At 39.6% G+C, this 26,488-nt stretch overlaps 1 protein-coding gene across 2 annotated transcripts in view; it reads left to right on the top strand.

The window, feature by feature from the left end:
* The first annotated feature begins 10,016 nt into the window (after window positions 1-10,016).
* Window positions 10,017-26,488, top strand: part of nkd1 (naked cuticle homolog 1) — a 37,274-nt gene continuing 20,802 nt past the window's right edge. The window contains exons 1-3 of one of the 2 annotated variants that reach the window (XM_011493638.3): window positions 10,017-10,223; window positions 10,323-10,355; window positions 10,556-10,692. In XM_011493638.3, coding sequence (XP_011491940.1) covers window positions 10,199-10,223; window positions 10,323-10,355; window positions 10,556-10,692 — 195 coding nt within the window. In that variant the 5' untranslated portion in view covers window positions 10,017-10,198. The remainder of the gene's footprint in view (window positions 10,224-10,322; window positions 10,356-10,555; window positions 10,693-26,488) is intronic. The other variant, XM_004067494.4, reaches the window with a different exon arrangement.

Below are 26,488 nucleotides of genomic sequence, written 5' to 3'. Positions count from 1 at the left end.
CCCCGTCACCAAACGGTAGAGGCGCTGACCAGCTCCTTCAGCAAGAGACTGTTGCACCCACAGTGCAAGGAGCGCCACCGCAGGTCATTCCTCCCCACAGCCATCAGACTGTACAACACCGTGTTACAGTGACACTTCACGGTCCCAGGGGTGTTTTTCTTTCTTTTACTCATTTATTTAGTACAAACTGTTGTAGTCGTTGTTGTTTTTATGTTCCTTAACGGTTGTTTTTTGCTGTGCATTTTTGTACTATTTATTTTTGTTGAAATTCACTTTATCACTTATCACTTTACCCTCTCTGAATGCCACTTTTTCTATTCTTTGCTATTTGTGTTAGTGAATGTCTTTTTTTTTGCTGCCGACGATGAGAAAATGTCCCCATTGTGGGATAAATAAAGTTTTATCTTATCTTATTTTATCTTATCTTATCTTATACAAAGTAATTCTCTGATAAACATAAAAAACTTAAAAAGTAAAAATAAAACAAAAAATAAATAATAAAAATAAAAAAATAAAATAAAAAGTACTTTAAGTACTGTACTACATAAAACTAGATAAACAAAACCAACCTCACAAGCCGAAAGAAGGTTAAAATGGCCCATTGTTAAACGTGTTGTGATAAACAGGCAAAAGCTCAAATGACAAAAACTACACAGTTTTTTCATACTTTTTAAATTTCCGTGTCAGAAATTGTTTGGTTGAAATGGTGCTTTTTCCAGGTAGTTTGCGATTATCCCAGTGTGTAAAAATCCTCTCACTGTATCATTGTTGTAATTCGCTAAAATAAATGTTACTATTTCTAGTAGGCTATTCAAACAATTGAATCGGTTAGTTCAAAAGGGGCCCAAGTCCACAATTTATTTTAAAATAGAGATATTATATGTTCTATGGTCTTCAAGGGAAAAGCTATCTGATTATGTGCACAGAAGTCCCAAGTCCGTTGTAATGTATTGACTATGCTTGACATTTAAAATGCATGAAGTGCAAAATTCCTGGACTTGGGTCTCTCTTGCATGGGTTTTGCATCATCCCATAGATGGCAGCACTAGTTATCCAATATGGCAGCGCCCCTGTTTAATTCAAGAAGGGCCCAAGTCCAGAGCCTTTAGTTTGCTTGTCCTCTGAAATTATAAAAGTGAGGTGCTTCATATTATAGCATTTGTAAGCTATGAACTGGTGCTAAATCTGGGTAAAGTATTAATCATTTGGTGTAGCCTCTCTTTAAGCTATGCAATTAAAATAATTTCCTGGAAAAACAAACCTCTTGGACTTGAGCCCCTTTTGAACTAACATTTCATGTTTACTTTTTAATCATTTGCATCTAAACCTTTTTGTTTTACTCTGGATCAGTGTTTTTGCTGCAGGACTTCTTAATAGCTGAATCTTGAATTTGACCTTTATGTTTACCCCCAAAAACGTTGGCTTATAAATGATTTCTTGGCAAGGTAAATAAACACAAAGTAGCCAACTCCCATGAAACTCCTATTATCATTTCTCCACGACCATGCCTCAGCTAGTATGAGCATTTTGTTCCAGAATTTGAGGCTAACCAGAAGATAAGGATCCTATAATGCATTTGCAGATGGATAAAATCCTTGGAGATTTCAATCAGACCTCCAACTCTCATCACGGCGCTGAAGCTCATAAGAAACCTAAATAGCATTCACATAAATAACTATGTGAATGCTATGTAATAACTATGTAATACCTATGCTATGTAATCACTTTATAATCACTATGTAACCCTCAACAAAATGTTCAAACCTCCTCTTACCTAAATTCGTCACAACACTTTGAATTGCTTCTAATTTTTTTTATAACATTAGTATTTTCTTTGAAATCATAAAAACATTAAACATGATATATGTCCTAATTTTTTATCTTTTATTTCATGTGGTTAATTCCAGACAAACAGATAAAAAGTCAACAGCAGTCATTTTTATTAAGCAAGTGTAATTTCGTTCATTTTTTATGAAAGCACTGTTCCTTATTGGGTGCAGCTGCAAAAACATATCAGCATTAATGAAGGACATTATTTTGATGTGTTTGAACAAACTTTTTCAGTAGGAAAGTAAAAAAGAAACCTGCAGAGGACTTTTTTTAACAGGTTAAATGGGACAACGTATGAGCATTACCAGTTTAACGTAGAGCACATAAGCAGCTGGTTGGTAAGCTGGTGTGGCCTGTTAGAGAGATTAGTTTATGCACTCTACCTATAAAGAGACTGAGCTTGACCTGCCTTGGTTAATACTGTGATTAATCATTTTAATGTAATGATTTTCCACAGAGAGCATCCCTGATTTAGGTGAATTTAACATGTTAAAATGACAGAAATTGAGTAAGGCCAACCAAAGCAACCCATTATCTGGGACGACGGCTAATGCAACCCTTCATGGTGAGCAATGGTATCCATATCCTGACTTCTTCATCACATGATGTACAAAAAGGAATTGGGCTGCCATTTGAACTCAGCTGCCACAGACACACAGTTAAACCATAGACTGTAAAAACAATAGACGAATCAAGGTGTGACATCACTCATGGAAAATGCCTTACCTCTGACTCTCACGAAAAGAGACCTGTTGCTACCCCATCTGTAACAGCTACCCGATCAGTCTGCGCATGTGCAAATTTTACATCCCTTCCTCTGTGTGGCCAACATTGCGACAGTTAAGTAATTTGATTTATTTTTACTCCTGTAACTTGTATATTTGTATACGTTGGTTGTTTCAACATTGTAAACCTTGTAATTCATTATCAAAAAATTAAAAAAAAGAATATTTTAAAAAGATCAGCTACCGGTAGCATTTCCCAGCTCTGCCTCCTTCATGACACTCCGAGACTTTTAAACAGCGGATAACCCTGTGATCTCAAGAATTTATATTTTCCTCAACAACAGAGAGCTTCCCCCGACTGGATTACAGCGCCAAAAAAATGAATGAGCGTCGGTCTCAATGATACATGATAGAATGACAGCCACACGGCTTGGATGAGTGTCAGTAGCCGCGGTTACATGTGCAAAATGTTTTGATTGGATCAAAGGTTGGTTTAGAATTCAACTGTGAACATGGGCTCAGAAAAACTTTTTCCGATTATAACAAATGTCTACATGGGCCACACTTTCGGTTGGAATAAATCATTTAGGCACACGCAGTACTCTTAAAGTACACTTTAAAATACCGGAAGAGGAAATGAGTCGGCTGTTAATAAGCCGAGCTGCCACATACAGATACAGCTCGGTAATATACAAGATGATCTTCTAAACATGCTTTTATTATTGTTATGGTTATTATGAAGTACCTGTTCACTCATCATTGTATTTTTAATCTGTGTACAGGTAGTCAGTGCTACTCCCTTGGGAGAGGCGAGGAGGCCGCGGGGCGATGGTGGAGTGCAGAGGCGTCCGCACATCGGTATTGGGCATCCACGGAGCAGCCGGTCGGTCCAGTTTGCGCTCCAAAGCCTTCTCTGGAGCAAAACACTGTCTATGCATGACGTAAAACCACGATCGGAATGAACTGTTTATTTGCACAACGATCGGATCAGCAAACGGCATAACCAACTTATCTCAATCGGAAAGAAAGTCTGATCTGAACGAGTCTGATCGGGACAGACTATTCCGAACGGCGTGTTTACATGACACATTTTTCTTCCGATCAGCCGTTCTTTCCGATTACTTTTGTCCATGTAAACACAGCTTGTGTTAACAGAGTTAATAAAGTGTCAGTAAGTGGCGCTGTGTCCTCTTATCTTGGGGAGTAAACTGACATCAAACCAAACAGAGGAAGAAGAAAACATTTAGGATTGCGCGGTCCTGAGCCTCAACATTTCTTTTTCATTATCATAAAGATTTCTGTTGTTATAAACATTTTTAGAGGTCATTATAGTTACTAACGTTAGACGTCAGACACATGCTTTTACTGAGACATCTGATTAGTCAGTTAATAACTTGAATAACTTGCGATTAAGAAAATATGTCTTTTAATCTAAATTATGATTAGAAAGATATTAAGAAGAAGGCACCAGAGCAAGAATGGTTATTCTGACAAATAAAATGACTAAGTAATAACTGTCTACTTTTCAAGAGAAGTGTGTGGGATTTTAACGTCTCGAAACCAGCGGATATTTCCTATTTGGGAGCAGGAGAAGGGAGAGGTTGAGCTGTCCATTGTTTCTACAGTCTATGAGATGAGCTTGTTAGTATAGCAACTCTGCTAAAATTTGCTGGGAAAGACGGCCTGTCCCTTTGACACACTTCCTGTCCTTTGAAGAAACCAACGGAGAGATGGCTTTGCAACCCTATTTCCAAGCTTTGCCTTTGATGCCTGTGAGAGCGGAGGTGGTGGGGGTTTAATGCCATCTCAGGGAACCCCAAACCTCCAATCAATCCCCATTACTGTTGGATAGAGATATTTTAGTCTGACACGTTATCAAATTAAACGATATGAAGGAAATGTTCTGCTTTTATTGACACATTTTTCAGCTGCAGACAAAAGCGTCTGTTAATTTCTCTGGTTTGTCTTTGTCTGTGGTGGAAAACCCTCTATTGAGAAAAATAAAAGCTGATAACACCTGTCTAATTGACGCAGGGACTTGTTGACCTCAGGGGGAAAATACCTTGGTGGTCAAGTCTGTCTCATTCCGACATAAAACTGGGCATTCTCCACGGGAACAAGCATGAATGGGGACTCATTCAGTTGGCCGGATTCAAAGAGATCTAATGTTTTGTCTGTGTTTATGTCCTCATGACAATGTCAGGGGGCCTGATGCCTTGCGAAGGGCATCAGTGGAGGGAATACAGCCTGGCGGTTCAGAGGGGGATGTGAAGCACACAGAGGGAGAGCAGAAAGGGAAGAGGAGCAGCTGCGGACCGCGAAAAACCCAAACATGTGACTGTTGCCTTTATCTTGAGGGACAAAAGGGAGTGAATTTTGTAAAGGGCAGAAGACAATCGCGACTGAAGTACAGTGTTGATTCCTCCAGAGGTGGGATCTTGGCCTATTGTGGAGGCCCAGCACGGGATGTGTCAGGTCTGGAAGAAAGAAAAAACAACATGGTTTTGCTTCTCCTTATGTTGCAGAAAGTTAGGTATTGCTTCATGTATGCATGTTCATGATTTTTCATTACAGTCAACCGTATAATGCTTACAGCTTTGGCACAGCAGCCAAAGAACAAGTGGGACCAAAACGTCAAAAACATTTTGTTTTTTGCATTTTGGAAATAACTTCTTGGTGAGATTTATCTTTACCATACTGCTGATTCTGTACTTTACATTAGTTTAAAATAAGGGAATCTGTACCAAAGCACTCAAAAATTCCTTTTTATCTTTGCAGAGGCACATAGAACACCTCTAACACAGCCTCAGGCCCACTGACATGTCTCATTTGCAAACGTGTTTACAGTAAAACAAGGGATGAAGTGGTGTGAAAAATGAACAGACATGGAGACTCCTGGGCCCACTTCTGAACGGCTGGTAATTTTTTCCAGTTTGAAGGTTTTTCCAGTTTAGGTCCATATAATCAATACTTTCTGCTTCTGTACTTCTCTTTACTATCTACACTCAGCACTGGCTGCTTTTTTGAAATGGTGGGGGTGTAGCCCCATCCAGAACGAGGACACAATTAGTGTATTGAGTTGAAAACAGTGGGGTTCCTGCTTTGATGTGGGGATCAAATGAAGGAGCTGTGTGTTTTTGTCCAAAATGACAGGCTTGCCAGGTTTACTAATGGGTAGCTAATAGAAAGAGAGGTTTATGATGCTCATTAATTACACAGTCTGTCATGTGTTGGAAGTGTGGAAAAGGGAAGACAGGGAAAAAGAAAAAGAGGGGTGTAACAGAGGAAAACAAAAGCAAAAGATAGGGGGTGGTGAAGGATAGATGGCTGAGTTAATTCTGTAAAGGGGAAATTAGAAATGAGTGGAAAGAAAGAGTAAGGGCACAAAGAGATGATCTCCAAGGAGAAGTCTTCAGCAGACCTGAGTTATCGGGGAGTAAGAAAAAGGGGGAGAAGAGAAAGAAAGGAACAGGAGGAGATAAAATAATCCCTTCCCAAAGATAAGAGCAGCCACCAAGACAGGAGCTTCAAAGAGCAGGAGACACTCTCAAGGGAGAGTGCCATAAACCGTTTCCTCATCTTCAGAGGAAAATTCAGTCCCTGATCCAAACACGCCCAAGCTCTCAGCACCCAGCACTCTGCAGGCGCCCAGCGCCCGTCGACTCCAGGGGTGGTGCGCACACTTCCAAGCAGAGCTGCCTTTGAACTGCTTGGACTCGTGTTGAGTGGCGATGGTGATCTTCACATTAGGTGCAAACTTGAATACCTAATGAAGAGAAGAGAAGAAAGTCATACCCTGTAACTCCCACCACAGGAAGGACTAGTGATCTCTGCTATCAGCTTCAACCAGCCCAATCCTGTCAGCCTTGCCACAGACGCAGTTTGTCATTTCAAGCTGAGGCGCAAACAATGGTTTCGCCAACTGCAGCCTATCACTTGTGATTGAGCGAAAGTAGGATGTTGCCTTGGGTATTACGATCACTATTTCAGCTTAATGAGACTGTCATTTACTTTTAGCCAATCCAGTGACCAGTGAGGGAGGAAAGCTGGTCTACTCCCTGTAGAGTCAAGCATTTGTGGGCTGTTCAGCAAGTCAATGTTTATTTAGCAAAGACTAATGTCTCTTACATATTAAGGCAGGTGGAGCCATGATATTAATGACCCTGCCCCAACATAAGTCATTGAATGTTTTGAATACAATCCACAGGCTTCCAATATGAGCTCCATGTTTGGGATCAGTGCATCAAATTACAATAATTGTCATCTTCTTTGAAGCAGTCAGATTGGGACCAAGGCAAATAGAAAAATAAAGTTAGTCTAGAATGCAAATATTTGGTGACGGGTATAGACCACACATTTTTGGTGTACTACGAAACATAAGAAAAAGCAAAGCCAGATATAAACATAGGCAAATGCAAACGCTCCCCCCCTCCAAATGCCGTGACTGCCCCCCCCAAACGTGATCTAATTTAAAAACCCAAAACTAACTAAGAAATGTTTAAGTTAAACAATAACAAATAAACAAACAAGATGAACAAAGAGACGGACAAACGAACAAATATACCGGCATTAAAAGAAAAATAATAATAATGAATTGGATTCATCTGCGCTTTTCCAGACGCTCAAAGTGCCTACAATGTATTTCCATTATTCATTCACTCCTCATTCATTCTTGAAGATGGTACTGATGTAGCCACAGTTGTCCTGGGGCAGACTGATAGGGGCGTGGCTGCCAGTACGCGCCTATGGCCACTCTGATCATCACCAGAACATTCATACGCATTCACACACCAGTGGAGCATCACTGGAGCAGGGAGGGGTACGGTGTCTTGCCCAAGGACACAGCAACAGTTGACTGGGGGGGCGGGGTTCGAGTCGCCTGTCCATCGTTACCAGCTCAACCGCCTAAGCTGCCTGAGCCACTGCGTCAACAGGGCACTAGACCTGCTTGTGCTGGTCCCAAACCCGGATTATAGTGTTCAACGTAAAACTTATTAAAGACATAAAATAGATCAAAGGAGAAGACATGGATAAATGGATAGATGAACTTACATGATCATGGTTTGTTAAGCTTTTTGGGGCTTGGAGAGATACAGTATGACGCCCCAAACTCTCAGCACACCTGACCTCAACGCCCCTGATATTCTACCTGCACACCATAGTGGAACTGGCTAAAACTGGGCCTGAGAAGAAGACACAAATTCTAAAAGTATACTCTAAAAATAAGTATAAGGGAAAGATCTGGGTACACGGCACTAAAGTAAGAAAAAGCAAAAAATATTGTATTTTTTTTAAAAATTAAAATGCTATTTTTCTCACAGATTGACAGATGGAGGAGAACACTTGCACTTATTTTCTGTTTTTTTAGCCACAATGACATCACTCAAAGCAATAGGAAGGCTATTGCTGATGAGGGTAAATATGTGAAATTAATTGCATTGTGCAGAAACTTCAGTTTAAACTATTTGTTTTTCTTTTTTTACCATGTTGTTTTTTTTTACTTTGGCTTTGATTTTTTGTAAAATTAATAGCTTATCAGTGCTAAGAAGGAGAACATGACACTAACACAACGCAGACTGAAATGGGTGGGTACAAGAGTTTGTACACAGCTGTCTTCAATCTACCCTCCCTCATTCCTTTTTTTGACACCGCTGTTGTGTTTTCTTCTGTAGTGAGCTTTTTTATTTTCAAGAAATTATTCTGGTTTTAAAGGAATGTTCATAAGTAAAGTTACAGTATTCTTGGGCACTTGTCTTTAATCTATTTATGTTTTTAAAAGTCTAACTCCTGCTATTATTTTTCCTCAAACAATCTCCTGTGTTGCTCAAAATTGTACACTTGACGTTTTACTACATTTAGATGGTATTTAAATTTCTTTGTTATGAGAATAAACATTTTTTCCTCATTCCATTATCGTAAACAAATCTGGTCTGGCCTACAGTGGTTGTATTTTTTTTTTGTTGGTGTAATTTTTTTTTAGAAAACAGAACAATTGTCAAACATTCCCTGGTTGAAGACAGGTTTACACAATAATGTGAATTATTTTTAAGAACACATCGTTCAAAGTTATGAGTTTAAATTTGGCTTTAATGTAAAACAGCAGGTTGTTTTTGGCAGAACACGTCCTTTTGATATGCTAATGTGGGCCGATTGTTCAGGATACAGAAGAGTGTGTAGAAGGTGATGCAGTCATGTTTTAACATTTATTTTTTTACTTACTTAAGGTGAAATCATTTTCCAAAAATAGCAACCTGTAAATTATTATTTTGAGTCACAGGGACAAAATTAGGTTGAAACAATTACACAGTTCTCTTTATATTAAACAAAAACAGTCAGAAGTTCTTTGTGTGGCTTATTTTAGTCTGGCTTTATTTTAATAATATTGCTAACTTATGTGGCAAAGACTCATAAAGAATTATTGAGTGTGATTTCCATCAAACTTTCATCTAACACCGAGGATGTTTAGAGCTTTTATCTTTGTGGTAACACAACACCTTAACTGTGTTTTCTGGCAATGTGACCATAGCGTGTTATACTGTATTGCTGTCACACTATGATACTGGCAGCCAGGCATAAAGTGGGACTACAGACTTTGTCTAATACTGTGTATTTGAAAAGATCAAAAGCATCTTAGCATGCTTTCATCTCTTGCCTCAGTCCAATAAGATCCTTATTCTGATGTCAGAGACCCCAGAGATGGGCACTGAGCATGCAGCCTCATAATTTGCTTTTAACCTGAGAAGACTCATCAGAGAAGACAATTATTCTGGTTTATGAGAATAAAAACCCCATTTTTTTGGAATATAATCAGTCATTGATTTCATGTGATCATCTTTATGACCAAAGTAATCTGTCATAAAGCCTCGATAGTCTAAATAAATAAAATTTGTTGGTGGATTTAGGGGGGTTATCAGTCATAAAGAGGTCAGGGGTGGGGGAGACAAATCCAGTCCAGCGGAAAACGTGAGAATTTGCACGTTGAGGCTCATTGCTGACACCCCCAAATAGAAACCCGAAGTCCCCCTTTTTTGTGAGCGCTCGAAACCCCTTTCCGCGGAGTTGTGTGCATATTTGCGTGCACTGAGATGGAAAGGGCTACATTTTTGCGGTTAAAAGTAGGATTTTGTTAACACCTCCTAGGTGCTTTTACCAGAAACAGGAGAGGGGAAAAGTTGACCAAGATGCATCAAGCTAAACATATAAAACACGTGCTACACCGGAAATAATCCAAATTGTATTAATTTCATTTAACTCATTTCGTAACATAATAGCAGGAACTTCGTGTTAGTGTTTTGTGCCAAATTAAACACGGTGAAGCAGTTAAAAGCTATCTAATTTAAACATTTAAATCCTTAATTATAGGTCGTATTTATGACATGCTCTTTCGAACACTCCAGTACCGACTCTTTTATTGTGAAGGTTTTTAACGGAAGTGGCACAGCCTGACGTGCGCTTGTCAGCACCAGCGCTCCGGATCAAAGACTCGCTTTTGGTTCGGCAGTCTTACGGTTTTGTAGTCAGAGTAGTCTGCTCCTGGTCTCCACGGACGCTTCTCTGTCTGGATATCTTCACCTACTTCGTTTTTTCTTCTTCTTTGGATTACATTCTTCGGATGGTTTTTAACTCCAGTTCGATGCATAGAAATGGGTAAACTGCACTCAAAACATGGTAAGATTTCTGATACTTGCAACACATTTATTTATCAGTAGTAACACTAGTTAGACAAGAGAGCAACAATTTTTATTCTCTGTTCTTTTGTCTCTCAAGCGGCTATTTGTAAACCCAGAGAGAGTCCAGAAGGTAAGCGAACAACTGAACTTCATCATGTGATCCACTTTCATGTTATTCGGAGGAATTCTTTTTGTCAGTTTGTGAACGACACGAGAACAAACGAGAGTTCTACTCGACTTTGATTTGAACCAAGAGACTAGTTTCTGCAAATGAAATGTGGCTTTTAAAGCTGTTCATTTGGGATGCTCTTATGTGTGTCTTAATTTTAGGGGACAGTTTTGTAGTCAACGCGTGTTTGGCGAGAAAGGGAATCGACGACTGGCTGGTAAAGCAGAAATACTACTGCACTACCAGCTCAAGACTGGAGCAGCGAGACTGTCACCTCAAGAGTAGCTCGACTGCGCGGGTAAGTAAGCGGACTAAGCCCCCTCGTTTTTAAAAGTGCCACCAATTCTTCTTGAGATGCTTGAACACTTGGAGCTCTTCAGCCCTTTTGTCTGCTGAAGGAGGAGGTTAAACTCTCCTTATTGTAGTGTGATTGTTCTCCAATTAGCAATAAAGGGTCCCCCAAAGTTTTTTTTTAAACTTTATTGACAATTGAGGTATCATACATTAAATAACGAACAATAACCATGTAATCAACATTACCTCGAAGAAAGGGTCCCCAAAAGTGCCAACATCTTAAACTGTAAATCCCACTTCCTTATATTCAAAATTATAAAACTTTATTTAAAAAGTGTTTAAATGCTATTTGCCTGTTTTTGGTCATAATAGGAACCCGCTTTCCATAAAATATAGTCAATGTTTGCACCAAAGTTGAAAGCATTGCTGTGTGACAGTCTGGTGACAAGTGTTCATTGTAAGGGCTGTTGAGAAATGTTGGAGGGCACGCTTGTTTTTGTATTTTGGCTGCACGGTAAACACTCTGCTGTTGCTGTCAAGTGGGGAAATCCTTTGGAATCGCTTCAGAGGAGCCTTTAAGCCTCTTTGGTTTGAGATTCCTTTCCTCAAAGGCAGCATGTTTGAGGAACTGAAGCCCATCAAGAGAAAAGGGAAATCAGTTCCTCCACCCACCAGCCAGACATTTTGAGAAGAAATGCATCTATTTGTTGAACACAGCCCAAAAAACCCAAGGATCTATTGCATTTTCTAAACACACCGAGGCACCTCATTGTAGTTTCCTGTTCTGATGTCGTATGGCAGTTTCTTTTGAAAGCGCTTGACAGTTCCTTTGGTTTGCGAACTAGAATCCATAGTGACATTTAGCCGCTTGATGTAGTAAACACATTTTTATTGTACCTCTCCCTGTCACTTTCTTTTCTTATTAAGAAACGGCTCTTGTTGCACGCAGCCGTTCTCGAGCAAAGGTCGTGTTATGCCAAATGATTAACACGCAAGGAAGACATGGGTGTAAATGAGAGATTATTGGCAAAAACGATTCTTCAGTACGTGTAGCTGGTGGCATTCTTAAAAGTTAGATAACAGACAATTCTGAAAAGTCTGTTTAAGCCTTCAAGATGCAACTCGCAGGATGTCTTCTTACTCAAAAGGAGCTTAAATAAGAACTTTGCCAAATGGTGCAGAATTGTTAAAACTGTAATTTTTTTTTTTAGCTAGCTCTGCTCTTTAACCAGTTTAACACAGTTAGAAATCAAAATATCCTCAAAGTAACACTCAATAATTTGGTTCAATCCTCACTCAGGCACTTTTTCTCCACAACAAGAAAGTTTTTGGGTTTGGATGTAGAGCTGTGGCTGGCAGGTTGAGATTTAAACTAAAAGAAGTGACGATGGTTCACCTTAAATAACTGTATGCCATGTATGACATTTTTTTTTTTGTGTTTTCATGTCTATAAAACCTGATTTCTGGTTATATTCTTATTTTGAAAATGCATAGCTCCCCTTTACTCCATGGAATATTACATGTTTTAAATTTTTTGCCTCGGCTCATATTTGCGTTAAGTGGACTTTCATTAAGCAGTGGAGCTCCCAGCATTTCCAAAGCACTTAGTGAATGCGTCCAAACCCTTAACTCTCTTCTCTTTTTGGAATTGATCAAAGAGATCGCTGAAAGTATCTCGAATTATAAATTATTCCCCAGATGAACGCTATTATCCCATCGTAAAAAAAAAAAAAAAAAAAAGTTGGCCATATTATAGCTTTAACAGCAAGTCTTAAAGCTCATTAGAAAGAGGTTTTGAGGTCTGAACCCTGTCAGAGACAGAAGCGGAGCTCTCGCGTGAGAGAATGCGAGCTTTCTCCGGACTTTGAAGGTGCCTCTGTTCTGCGGACTACCTGGCATCATAGCTGTTGTTCTTTAATCTTCCCTTGCCGGTTTAAACGGGGTCCAGATGAATGTGGGTCGGGTGTCAATGGTGGGAAGTTTACACTTGAAATTCTTTTGATCCAATCTTAGCCATACACGCTGCCAATTGGAGCAAGCCTTCTTTGAAAGTTGCCAATCTTTGCTGCTCACATTAGCTGTGGATTGTGGGCCTTTTGGAGATGGAATTGGGTCCACGCACAGAGATAGAGGAGCAGACCTGGAGGCCTGACGGCATGTTTTGAAGGCAGGGCTGTGTTCCCGTTCATGGGTTTTGTCGTCAGATGTCTGGTGGACAGTGCGTGAGTGTTGTGGGCAGGTGGATCTGTGCTTCTCAACACATGAGATCCCGGTCATGTGAGCCTCTGCATGCTTTCCCTGCAGCTCACACCCACCCTTCAACCCGTTTTGTAGGGCCAGAAATGTCTGTAAAATGTCGAAATTTGAGTTTTAAAGGTTGTTTTTTTTTAATTGCTTTGCCTTTTTCTGCAGAAACAATATGTCAGTGACTCTCCTCTCTACCCCCCCCCCCCCCCCTCCACACATTTTCCTGCCCTTCATCTCCTTTCTTCCTTCCTATCCTCCATCTGTTTGTTGCGTTTACTCGGTGGCCTTGGCTTGATGAAATGAGAATATATTTGATGTGGGCCATGTAAGGGGGGGTGTTTATAGTGACACCGGCAGCCCCGCCCCCTCCACGAAGCTCTGCCTAATATGTGGCCTGAAAGACCCCCTTCTCGTCCAGTCTGTTCAAGCCCCTGTCCCCACAGTTCCTGTTTGTGCGGAGCGCAGACAAAAGCTAAAGTAAACTTGATGACAGGATGTGTGATTCGCAGGATGATTGCTGCCAACCACACACACACACACACCCTGCAGCACGGTTGGTTGTAATGCTCTTTGATTTTTCTCTTTTGAATGTGTCCTAAAGCTTTTAAATGCATTCCCATTGAAGGGACAGTTTTTTCACCTCTACTGTTGAGCTTTTTCTTTCTTTTTTGTTCGTTTTTCAGAAAGCCTTTTTCTCCAGAATCTTAAAGCACCTTTCAAACACAAGCTCCTCTTCCTCCCTCTTTGCGTTTTCTTTTCCCACCGGCTGGCCTCTTGTGCGTGATGTGTGACGTATGGCCTTCTCCCACCAGGATCTGCTCCCTCTGTGGTCCCAGGGGACCGAGGGGGTAGAGCCCAGTGCTGCCCTTTGAAGAGGTTTAGAAGAAAAAAAAAAGTTTAGAGCCACACTCTAAAGAGAAGAAAAGACCCAGTTAGTGGGGGGAGGGATAGCATCTGGCCATAGAGGGGCACCGTGATTTTTTAAAATGTATTAATTCCTCATGAGAACATATAGGGTTCAGGCTGACATCAGCATCTATGGTGAATTTGGGGTCCCGTGTAGGTAGTTTGCTAAAATAATGTGTTCCGTTTGCCAAAAAGCTGAATAGAAATGTTTCAGTTAATGTAAATCGCTCTGTTTCTTGAAGTCCCACCTTTCGATCTATTTTAAAAGCGCTCTCAGTGGTCATTTTTAGCCAAAATCTAAACAAGCTGTAATTTTCAACGGTATATAGTTTCTGCTGCGTTTATTCGAAATTCACCTGAGTAAGTTGTGGCAGGGACTGTTGACGTGGAGTAAGCCTGCTCCTACTTCCCATCATCCCTCTGTATTCAAGCTCTTGCGCTAGCTTACAAACACCCCCATAACCCCAAGCTAACATTACTGGTGCGAGCAATATTGGAGCTATGCAGGCGTACAGTTTTGGGCCAGCTCAGACGAGGAAAAGATGAACATAAATATAGTGGTCTACAAGTGGATGCATCAGAATGGAGAAGAGCAGGGGTTATGGCCTGCAGCTGGAGGTTCTGCATCACAGCTACAAGCTTTTTTACAACTGCATTTTTGCGTCTGCATTTTTGCGTCTTTATTAACAACAATTTGAATAAAGAAATGCTCACAAATGCAGTTTTAAGCTTAATTCTCTGTACAGTATATGTTCTCCATCATAAGAAATATGCCACAAGAACATGTCAAAAACACCAGAAGCACAGTTTTCATCTGAGTGGGTCCTTTAAGGCCTTGTGCTATCTTAGATGACCCCACCCTTACATTGATGTGTTCTTCCTACCATGACAAAGGTGGATAAAGGTGGAAAGATTTCATGTAATAATAATAATAATAATAATAATAATGGATTGGATTTATCTGCGCTTTTCATGACACTCAAAGCGCTTACATTGTAACCATTATTCATTCACTCCTTATTCATACTTGGTGATGGTAAGCTACTGATGTAGCCACAGCTGCCCTGGGGCAGACTGACAGAGGCGTGGCTGCCATTTCGCGCCTACGGCCCCTCTGACCATCACCGGGAACATTCATGCACATTCACACACCAGTGGAGCCACACTGGAGGCAAGGAGGGGAAGTGTCTTGCCCAAGGACACAACGACATTTTGGCTGGTGGGAGCGGGGATCGAACCGCCAACCCTTCGGTCATTGGACGACCCGCTCAACCACCTGAGCCACTGTCGCCCCCATAATCCATGGACATCAGTGAAGATCACAAATCATTGAAGAAAAAAGGTTCAGAGCACTGTCTAGTGGGTCTAGATGACCCAATTCCCAACGTTACAGTGCCTAGGATTGCACAAGGGTCAAGGCCTTGATGAACAATTAGGGTGCTATTGACTGCCATTGCATCCAGGAGTGGGTGGGTACCACTGCCAGGTTCCTGAGTCAGTGAGACTTAAATACCAAATTTGTTTCTTTACTGCTGCCTTTTTTTTTTACATAACTATTGATCTAAACTATTGACTGTAACAAGAACTGGACTGAACCACCCTTCCCCTGTCACGTCTCAAATAGAATGTATCTGCTGGCTCTGAGAAGCCAAAACCCCATAGACTAAACATAGTTCATTGTTGGAACTGGAAGGAAGCCATTTTCTATGAGTCACACTCACTTGGTCCAGTTCTCATATACAGTCAATGATCTAAACTGAACAAACGTGGGTCTTTCATTAATGTCGTTACACATTTTAAGAATAAGAACTAAGAAATGTGGTTGTATGTTGGCAAAAGGTCCCTGAGGTTGAAAGAACCATAAAAGAGGCTGAGAAGATGGTCCTAAAAGGAGGATCATGGATGTTGTGAAGGAGGACAAGAGGGTGGTTGGTGAGCGAAGAGGATGCTTACAACAGGAGTGGATGAATACTCTGTGGCGACCCCTAAAGGTAGAAGCCGAAAGACAAAGATAAAAAAACAAAAGGAGACAACAAAAATGAGGAGTACATCTTTTTACCCTAGAAAAAAAACCAAGATATTGCTTTAATGATAAAAGTGAAATTGTATTTGTATTGATTAGGGAATTTTTATTTAATCCACTTTTTGGGGTTTGTTGACAGTCTATCATTTTTGTCTGTCTTTAGGTCTGTTAACAAAGCAATAGGATCACAGCATCTGTTTTACAATAACTCTGATGTTTCACATACCAAGAACTTGACTGTAAAAGCCTTTTTTACCTGCTGAAGTCTGCTGATCCAGGTGTGACTGAATGTCGTCAGAAATAACCTTTATTTGGCACATCAGTGCCTGAAGTGGACCACTGATGTTTGCGCCTATCTGTTCATGCGTGTGCATGCAAGTGTGCAGTACATCTGGAGTCAGCTGTCTGGATGCACTCCAGAGATCAAATGCTTCTACGGGAATGCACTCGGAATCTCAGGGGATTAGCAGCTGAGATTGTGCTTTGTTTCCCCAAATATATGCTCGGTTTGGAGCAATGGAGGGCTGTTGATCAAAGTGTCTGTCGTCTTTGTTCCACGCTAAAGATTGGCATTTATTTAAAGACTTTAAAAGCGATTTTGAAGATGTTCTGCTCTTATTTTCTGAAACCGGGCTGGGTTTTGATGCATTCAATTTCCTTTCTGGTTTTAGTTCAGAATAAAAAAAGAACAATTATTATTAATATATGTAAAGACCATGACAATTTCAAGCTTCATGAGCTGTTATGATGGATTAAACCATTTTTAGAGACAGAATCGTCTTCAGAAGCGTCGAAAAAGTAACTTCTACATTCATTCCTGCACAACTTTGCACCGGCTGCACAACTTTTGAGCTGCAGATATACATTGCAATAATAGAAAACTTTACATTCTGTTTTATTTGATTTTTTTTGGTATGTTGGTCTGAGCGGAGTCAGAAGCAGGAACCTTTTTTGTTTAAAGGAGCAGCGACGTCTTTGTTTTCTCCCTGAGCAACCTCTGTGACCAGAAACTACAATTTCAAACATTTATTGCTTTTTAAAACCAGGATAGTCCAGTTTAGTTAGTGTGTGTGGGTTGGGGTGTGTCAAAAACCTTCACATCTTTAACAGTGTGGTCTGCTTTTTACACTACACTGAATGACCAAACTGCAGGGTAATGTTAGTCACAGGAACTTTGTTGTGAGGGGGCATTGGACTGAAATGACCACCGACCAGGAAGAAAAAGAAATCTCTAAAAAGAAAATTGGTCCTCTAACTATTACATATTCAAATAGTTACACCACACTATCAAATAAAACATTTTTCTAACTTTTTTTTTTTAAATTCAAAAATTTTACGAAATCACATTCAAATCAACTCCCTAAAAATCTCTGCCAAATCAGCTGTGCAAATCAGTGAAAGCTGATACGCTACGGCGACCCCTGAAGGGATTTGCCGAAAGGTGAACAGACATTTCAATGAACTCTCTCTTTGGTTCATGGCAAATCTGGTTAAATTGACGAAAATCTTTCACATCTTTCACACCTTCCCAAAGGAAAAAACGTTTGTTCAGAAAAAAAAAAAAAACTGTTGTCTTCTTTATTTTGTCTTCTCCTAAAAAGTTATGTATTTTTGAAAACATTTTTTTTCTAAAGCAAGTTGTTCTAAAAAGTGTTAGAAGAGTTAGACGTAGCAGAATCTTGGTGAAAACAAAAAAGTAGGGTTTGTGGTTCAACATTTGGTTTCCACCAAGAGTACTGTTCACTTGAATCCAAACTCTATTATTCAGTCCTTTGAGAGTTACTTTCAAGCTGTGGAAAAAATAAATAAAACATTTCCAAAATTACATTGTCAAACTTTGGGGATAGAGAAAATGCCAATTTGTGGGTCTGGGAGAAACTGTGGGTGACTGAGGTCCTTGTGGTAGTTTTGAGCTTTTTGAGGAAGCACAGTGCTCATTTTAATCACCCACTTAAACGGCTCTGCTGAAGTGGGTGTTTAAGTGTTTAAGTCCTGAATAATTCTCCTTTGTTTGTTTATTGGGTCCCCCTGTGGATTGCGCTCTGGCCCGTGCAGTTAGAGCTGAATAATTTTAATGAACACTCAAAGTGACTCACAAATAGGACAACATCAACATCTGCATTAAACTGTTATCTAGTTCTCATGAGTGTGCACATGCTGAGGTGCACGCATGCTGAGTAACACAGAGACACTCTAAGTATGCGAACACACATTACCCATGTGTTTATCCAAATATACAAATCCATTTATCGCTGGCAACCGAGTCCCAGCATGAATTTATCTCCATTGTGTTTTCCTACAAACTGGATTGAGGGAAACATCAATGATCAAGTCCTACTGGTGTACTCATTGTCTAGTGTTTTGGTGACCAGACCTTGAAGGCCACCTGAGGTGGAGGGGATGGAGGAAGTGCATTTAAATAAACAAAGGTTGGAGAGCATTGTGCCGCTCCCTGATGGAGGTTCCAGAGATATTCAGGTTTTCTGGTGGCGCCCGACCCAGAGGCGGTCTGAATTGTCTGTTAGGGGATGTTTTTAGTTGAACATAAACTAAACAGAAGATCAGCCCGTCTGAAAGGAAGGCCATCTTTCGCTGTTGTGTTTATACTCCACATGTGCCACAACCCAAGGAGGTCATCCTACTGTAGATGATCAGTGGAAAGATTCAGTTCTGTTCCCTAAAAAGTCATTTATATTTAAGATTAATCCAACATTAAAAAAAAGAAAACAAATATAAATTGACCAAATGAAGGAAATTAATTGGATTGTTTTTTTTTTTAAGATAAGTGACTATATGACTTTTATTAAGGCATACAGTTGTACAACTAGATGTATTTAAAACTTAAATGTTGTTTTCTTTGTGGGGCTGTAAAGGCTCTTTCACATTAGGCTGTTTAGTCTGTACCAGAGTTTGTTTCTTCTGATAGTCTGCTTTATTTAGTAAGTTTGAAAGTATGCTTAAACTTTGCTGGGACCAAACAAGTAACCTCTGATCTTCCTGAAAAGAGTTTTTTTCTTTTGGTTTTACTTGCATGAGTAGCTGTCGCTGCATGACGTTTCCAGACAGTTTGGTCCAGACAGTGTACCAAACAAAATCAAGATGTGACATTTCAAAATAGCCTACCCTAGTCCACCTGGAAACATCTTTGGTTGCGAATGAACATCAGAATAACAGAATAAAAACAGAGAGATCATCTAGTGACCCACAAAGAAGTCACAACCTAAAGTGTAGCAAGTTTCCTGTATTAAGTTAGAAAAAACAAAACAATGTCCAACTCAAACCAATAACCAAGGAAAAGTTAAAAAAAAATCTCCCACGGGCAACCAGGTATTGTCAGGAGGTGCAGTTCTGTATAAATGTGTGATGGTCAAAAGACTAAATACTGAATTGAAGAGTTCACTCACCTGGTCGGAATTAGGATCACAAAACTCAAAGTTCAGATCGTGTCACGATTTTAGAGGCACAATTTGGATCAATTAATTAAATTAATTCAAATAACACATCTATGCTCTATATTCATCTTCTCTGTGCTTCAGTAAATTCTGCTCTTAAAACTTGGATCTTGATAATATGTCTCACCCTTTTTAAATGTTTTACCTGTAGAATCTGGAAAATCTGTCTTTTCGGGACAAATGCTTGAATATTTTGTATGGACATTGTGACCAAGGTGCTTGCAAGTATAGTTTTTCAGTCATCCATAGTTCAAGCAAGTTGAAAGCTCAATTTGACACTCTTGAATCTAGCTCATTGTAAAAGTTCTGAACATAAAATACCAGAACTTCCTCATCTTCATTTCTTTGTAATTGTAATCTTGAAGATATTCAATGACTTTTCCTTTTTTTCTACCTGTAAAAGCATTGTTTGTCAAGTGTAGCCACCCTCTGCAACTGTGTAACCCAAACCATGGCAGGTTCATTATAGTGAGCTGTGACACAAGCCACTAATTCCACACAGCTATGAATAGAATTGCGCCGCTGGCACCAGCACACTTGTATATAGTAGTTGAAGTGTCTATTTCTGCTACTATGTTTACTTGCTAAGTTGAAACACTCTCTGTAATTACAGAGATTACAAGTCCACAGTTAAAAGGTCAGATTTGAGTGATGTTTTTGGAGGCTGCCAAGACGTCTGCTTAAACCAGGGTGTGTGTGTGTGTGTGCGCAGGAATTTGTTTATGCACTAGACGGCAGAAAGAATGTGGTCACCTTGGTGTTTAGGTCAGCCCCATCTCACACACCAGAGGTTTACTTAACTGCTATGTACAGTATTACTTGGTGCTCTGCTGGTGATTTCAGTGACATACATGAATAACTGCCTTTGAACGGCTGTTACCTTCAACTGTTATTTGAAGCAGTTGTGCAAATCGGATTATAGAGATGAGATTTTCTGTCATCTTTTCATCTGCAGCTTTGCTTTCATGTGCGTAGTGGCTGGATTGAGGTTAGATGCACGTGTAAGGCTCCCCATACGACCTGCAGAAGTGATTTGGTAGATCAGATAAAAGCAAAACCCATTATCAGTTTCGTGCAATTGCTGCTTTAAACTAAATAAACTAAATAAACTGTTAGATTAGATCACGCAAACCAGGTAAAAGATTCTACTGCAGTTTTTAACTGAAATTCTTTCTGAAGATAAATGACCCGTAATAAAAGTCATGTTACCATCCTTGTAAAACAAGAAAAAATGCATCAAATATCCATGAAAACGTCTATGTTGACGCCAATGATGAACTTAGGCACAACCAGTTTGTTACTCAGCCAAAGGGTTTAAATACTATATATATTTTGTGTTATTTGTCCTTAGGAAAATGACTGTAGTGCCTATCACTTTCTATCCTCGATGAAGATAATTTTTTTCACACATTTTGCAACACTTGGGACAGGCTTCTAGTTAACGAATGCTTTGAATAAATACTCGTATCCTGTAGACCCAATATAGTAGTTAAACACTTGATATTGTACACATTTGTTCTTTAACTCCACCCACTTTTGACAATAATGCTTGATGTATGCTGAAATGAGGGTAAAGCTTTCGCAAAAAACTCATTTCTTTTCAGCAAGAGTGATATATTGAATGGTCTGACTGACCATACAAGTTTTTGGAGATGAAGTATGCCATTTTGTGGACAGCAGAGGAGGCCATAATGTAGTGATTTGTTGCTTTTGGCAGGCAGGATTCTTCTATAAAACCAGGCCGAGCAAATTGGTCATCTCTGTTTCTTCCAAACCACAGATTCCATTTCAGAACGAAGGTTCCCAAAGTGGAGTTCATGAAGTGAACATGTTTGAAGGATTTCATTCTGGCTCCAATCACATTTGAACTCTTTCTGGATTCTTTGCTTGACTTTTGTACTGGAAAGGAAAACTCATACTATGGATACGATGTTCATTTGTTAGCCTATTGGAAAGATATGACTTCTTTTACTGTTATAACATTTAACCTGCAGTTCTTTTTGAGCTTTGGATTTCCTTTTGATGTTAATATGTATACTTTTGCCCTTGTGATATGGATTATAAATGTGATTGTGCAATAAAAAAACCAATCACAGGATCCAATAGTGTCTATAAAAAGTGTTTACTCACGTTTGTTTACTAAAGCTATGCGATTGATTCTGTTATATATACCGTATATGTGTTATCCTGACTATTAATGTCGGCTTCAAAGTTCGGCATTTGTCGTTCTCCAACTTGAAGTGAGGTTTGTGGAGTTATTCCTGATTACAAATAAGTCAATATCAATGTTACTGTGGCCCAAAATGTTCTCTTTATATTAAAGAAATTAATGAAATAGCTAAAAAGGCCAACATACCACAATTACATTTTCACAGGAAGTCTTTATTGGACTAGATTCTTTTGAATCTTCAGTTCCTTCATGTCATATTTTGAAAAAAAGGGTAGACTCTTGATTTTGACACCTTTTATTGTCCCTTACTGGCGCCATAAAGCTTTGATATGCCATCTTACAAATGTCAACGGCTGCGATTGCACTTTGTTACCTACTAAAAAAGGCCCTCACCTTGAGTCACAGGTAGGATTTAGTTTCTGAGAGTCTAAGTTGTAAAAGCTTATCAAAGCTGGTGTAAACTTTTATAAATGTCATCAGTGTTGGCAAACTTCACACTTCACACACAGGAGTAGAAAAAAAAAAACTAGGAAGGTGATTACTTTAGATATCAGCATGTTTCAGAAGTATTGAAATGAGGCCTATAAATCTCTGCTAATATTCCACTGAGCCTTTCAGAGAAAGGCTTTGATGTGAGGAAGGTAATATGACCAGCAGTGCTAATACTTGTGACAGTATGCTATCTCCACAATAAAAGTAAGTAATCAAAAGAAAAAAGATGTGACGGAATTGCATCTCTGTCACCTTTTCTATCACACATGCAAATATTCTGGTTTGACATTCAGTACATTGTTGGGAATATTTTACACAAGTACAGAAGATCCACTCCTCCTCCACATGAAAGGATTTCTGGGTGTGTTGACGTGTTTGTGTGGAGAATCTCTGCATGACCCATGTTGTGAACTGGAGTTAACACGGTGAGCCCTCTGGCATGTGAAGACTCCTCAAACCCTTTCAGCGTTGCATGTTGCTGACCATGCACACTTTAATCATAGAGCTACTTCCTCCAAACCTGCCTGGTGATGGATCCCAAGTCCACAGCTATAATTTCCTTCCCGGGGTGCAGGAAGAACGGCGGGTGTGCCGTGACTGAAGGGTGTCAGGCACGGGGCCGGCGAGTCTGCCGGGAAGGTGTCCGCCTTTGAAGCTGAGACGTCAAATTATATGTTGGCTCTCATTACTTAACAGGAGATCAAGGATATTAAATGGTCCATTAATTATGTGGGTGATTCTCACTCATTTGAGATATTGCGCCTCACTTAAATGGGAGTAAAATCAAGGCAGACTAAGTGTTTAACGTTCATAGAAGAAGGATCTTTATGTAATTCCTTTTAAGTATTACTATCTGATCAAAACCCTCTCGTCATGTCTGCCACACTCTAAACTGGTAATAATGCTGTTCAGCTGTAAAGCGTTTGCTCTTAAAGAAGAGTCAACTAAAGATAACAAAAACAAAAAAAGAATGCTTCGGTTTACGGGACAGCACCTTAAGGTTTGTGTGTGTTCTGGAGAAGACATTTTTAATTAAATGTATGAAAAAGTACTGTAAAACAGAGGATTAGCTGTTTTTAGGGGTGTTCGCTGACGTAGTTTGAAGTGTTTGGTTAAGCACATTCAGCAAAATGCATGAATTAGTGATCAGCCTGGTGGTAGTTCCTTTGTAAGAAAAAAAATAGAAAAAAACAAAGCAGATTTATCTTTTTGACGATGACATCCAGATATTCACTTGCTGTGACTTGCGGCATGAAGACGTTGCCTGAAAATTGTCCCCATCTCCCTTTCCACCATAAATGGGAGCGTGTCACATCGTCTTTGCTATGCTATAAGATTATCTGAGATCTTTATTTCATGTGTGAAAAGCGATCCTCTTTGAAGCCTCAGTCGGAGGCAGATGCAGTGCTCCCACCACCTCACATCAACACTCTATCTTGGCTCCATCTTGGAGCTTCATGTTTTACTGCTACGTGGCACTTTAAAGAGGTTGTTTAGTGACGCTGGAAGGTGAGGAGCACTTCGGTGTAGTAGAGGAACTGAAAGACAGGCCTGGAGCCAGGTCTAATGTGCTGCTGGATGATAAATAGTGGTTCATTTAGCACACATTGCCGGCAAGGCACCAGTTGTAATGCTCAGTTCTTTTGAAATGTCTCTGGTGTATCTCACTTTTCAGTTGGGGCAGACAGAAATGGGGTTGAGCGTTTCTTCTGTTAAGAATTTCTGCTTGTAACCCTACCTATAAGCCAATTTGATGCTCTGAAACTCACATTGAGATTTTTTCAGCTGCAATTGTTTGGTTTTCTCTGTGCACTGAAGCATTGAACAATTCCTTGTGTTTTTTTCTTGGTGTGAACAAGAAACTGCAGTAATTTATTGGTAGAAGAAACAACAACACAATAACTGCACACTTTACCATTTTAGTTTGTCATCAACATGCACACCCAGACACTGGCATGCTGAACTTGCGTAGAACAAGTGAATGTTATCTCATTTGTCTTCCTTCAGTTCTCTGTTTTCTGGTGTGACCCTGGTCATCCTGTCTTTTGACAAACCTGGAGGATGCAGACATACTTGGAAACTGCCTTCATTACTTTGCCGGTGTGATCCAGTTGACTCAATAGCAACTCAGACATCACTTCTTGTGGCTGCAGCCACCATGAATATTGCAGTCCGGAAGGTGTTTTCATCCAACGGGTGGAGTGCAGAGTACGCCCGGCTGCAGTCTTAATGTGATTTTTCCTTGGTTGTTTTATAGACTGCCCGTGGTGCTGCCAATGGTCTTTAGGCCTGCCCTGGCTTACGATCAGGGGGAGCTGTCGTCGGCTACATAAATTGTCAGTCTGTGTGGCGGGTCATGGAGGCAGACGGCTTAGAGGCTAAAAGGCCTTGTGGGACTTTCCCACAATCACACACAAGTACACATTACTTGCACTTTAATGTACCCTTTTGCTTCAGTCACAAGCTTCAAGAAAAAAAAGAAAAACTTGGCCCACAGGGTCAGTATCTGCAGTAGCAGAGTGAGGCTGGAGGCAACTCCTAACTCTCCAAGTCAGCTCTGTAGCAACATACGCTTACAGTGTTTCTCACATTCGGTTTCTCACCACCGAGGGTATTTAGATGAAAGCTTCCCAGCTTGCAAAGTAAAACGACAAATGATCTTTTCAGCCTTTTCAACCAAAGACAAAAAAGACTGGGTTCAGTTCAAAGTAGGGCTGCACGATAAGAGGAAAACTCGCGATTTGCGATATTAGTGATCAATTTTGTGATAACGATATAACTTTCAATACATAAATAAATAGCAAAATAACCAAAAACATAATTTCCATTTCACTGCAACAGTTTGATTTAAATAAGAGTCAACATCATTTAAATTATACTCCAAATTACCCTAGCCTACATAGGAGGCGAGCATCTGAATGGTCAACAACGTGAAAGGGTCCATCTGATTGGTCAAATGCAGAAATGGATTTATTTGATCCGTGAAATACTTCAAGTTCCCATAAGATATTGTGCAGGCCTAGTTTAAAGCTAATGATGTCATTTTCTGCTGTCGCCAAAACACTGAACACCACATCTGCTAAGTTATTTTAGCAGGCCCCAAGTGTTGATAAGTGCCTCCTCGACCCTGCACAATGCACATCAGACCTTTAGACCTTCTGCTGTAGATGTTAACAAACAGATTTACCTTTAGAGACAAATAACAATATTTTAGCAGTTTTAATCTGCATCACACAAGTCCAACTAGAGGTTTATGTCTTTGCTAGTTTGTTTTGAAAATAATTAATAAGTTATCATTTTGATATGTGCAATTACACATAGCTTTGGATTAATTAAAAAAAAAAGATATAAAGTGCAGGTCTAAAACCAACTTGAGTTGGCAAAAAAGTTGTATAGCTTTTTAGGAAATTGAAAACTAGTAGAGTTTCAAATCTCCCCTTCTCTCCTAGAGGAAAAAACATTTGTTTTATAGTTGCAAACCTGTAGTTGGTGACTGCCAGCTGTTAAAATTTTGAATTGCTTATGGTAATAAAATTATTACAAACCCAGTATTTCAGTCAAAACAAATACAGTTCTTGAGAAGTTTTCTCTGTCGTCCATGTGGGGTGATAGTGGGATTCATCTGAACAAGAATTATGGGCAAATGTGTGCTGAAGAATAACCAAGGAAAATCCCAGGGTAATCTCAGTTTACTGATAAGAAAACTCTTATCAATCAAAGCAGATGACAAACAAGTACAATGTTTCTCGTTCAGTATATATATTTTTTATATTACAGAAATGTCACACTTTAAGTCTGAAATACGTTTTTGTATTAAATTGCATAAAGATATGCATAAACACACTTTGTTTTGTAAAGAACTGGGGATCTCAGTCAAAAGGATATATTTATTTTAAGATTAGAATATATTTCTTAGAAAAACACCCTGGCAGTATTATTTCAATTCATTGGGACTTTTTTTGAAAGTCGGAGAGACTTGAACTTTTTATTAACCATCATCAGTCAGGTGGGAATATTTTTCACCTTAAGAAAGTTTAAATCTGCTCCTCTTCTGGTGTTAACACAAGAAAATTCAATCACAGAAAGTTGCTTTAGTAAACACAGAGTTTTTCTTTCATATTATGGCAAACACCATCACATAAACACTGATGGATGCACCTGTATGTGTATTGATACACCTGCTGCTGTTATTACAAACAATTATTGACTCATTGTTTGGTTGAATCACGTTCCGACTTTTTGTCCACTTATCGTTTGCAGATAAACATTGTTGGCGGATCATTTCAAAGCATCAGCAGATTAATGTTTCATCATTTCACAAAACCAGAAGATGAATACAGACACATCTGCTGTGCAGCGACCTTATCAACATAGCTGCTGTTAAACAGCCTTTGACCTTTGGGTTGTAGTAACAGTAAATGACCCATTTTAATTGTTTTTTTTAACATTTCCTTTGATTGAAAATGCCTTTAACTTCAAAAGAAGTATGTTTAAGATGTGAAAGAAAATT

The sequence above is a fragment of the Oryzias latipes genome, chromosome 3, assembly GCF_002234675.1.
Source record: "Oryzias latipes chromosome 3, ASM223467v1".
Lineage (NCBI taxonomy): Eukaryota > Metazoa > Chordata > Actinopteri > Beloniformes > Adrianichthyidae > Oryzias > Oryzias latipes.
Note: the sequence above shows the minus strand (reverse complement) of the source record. Positions and strands in the feature narration are given on the sequence as shown.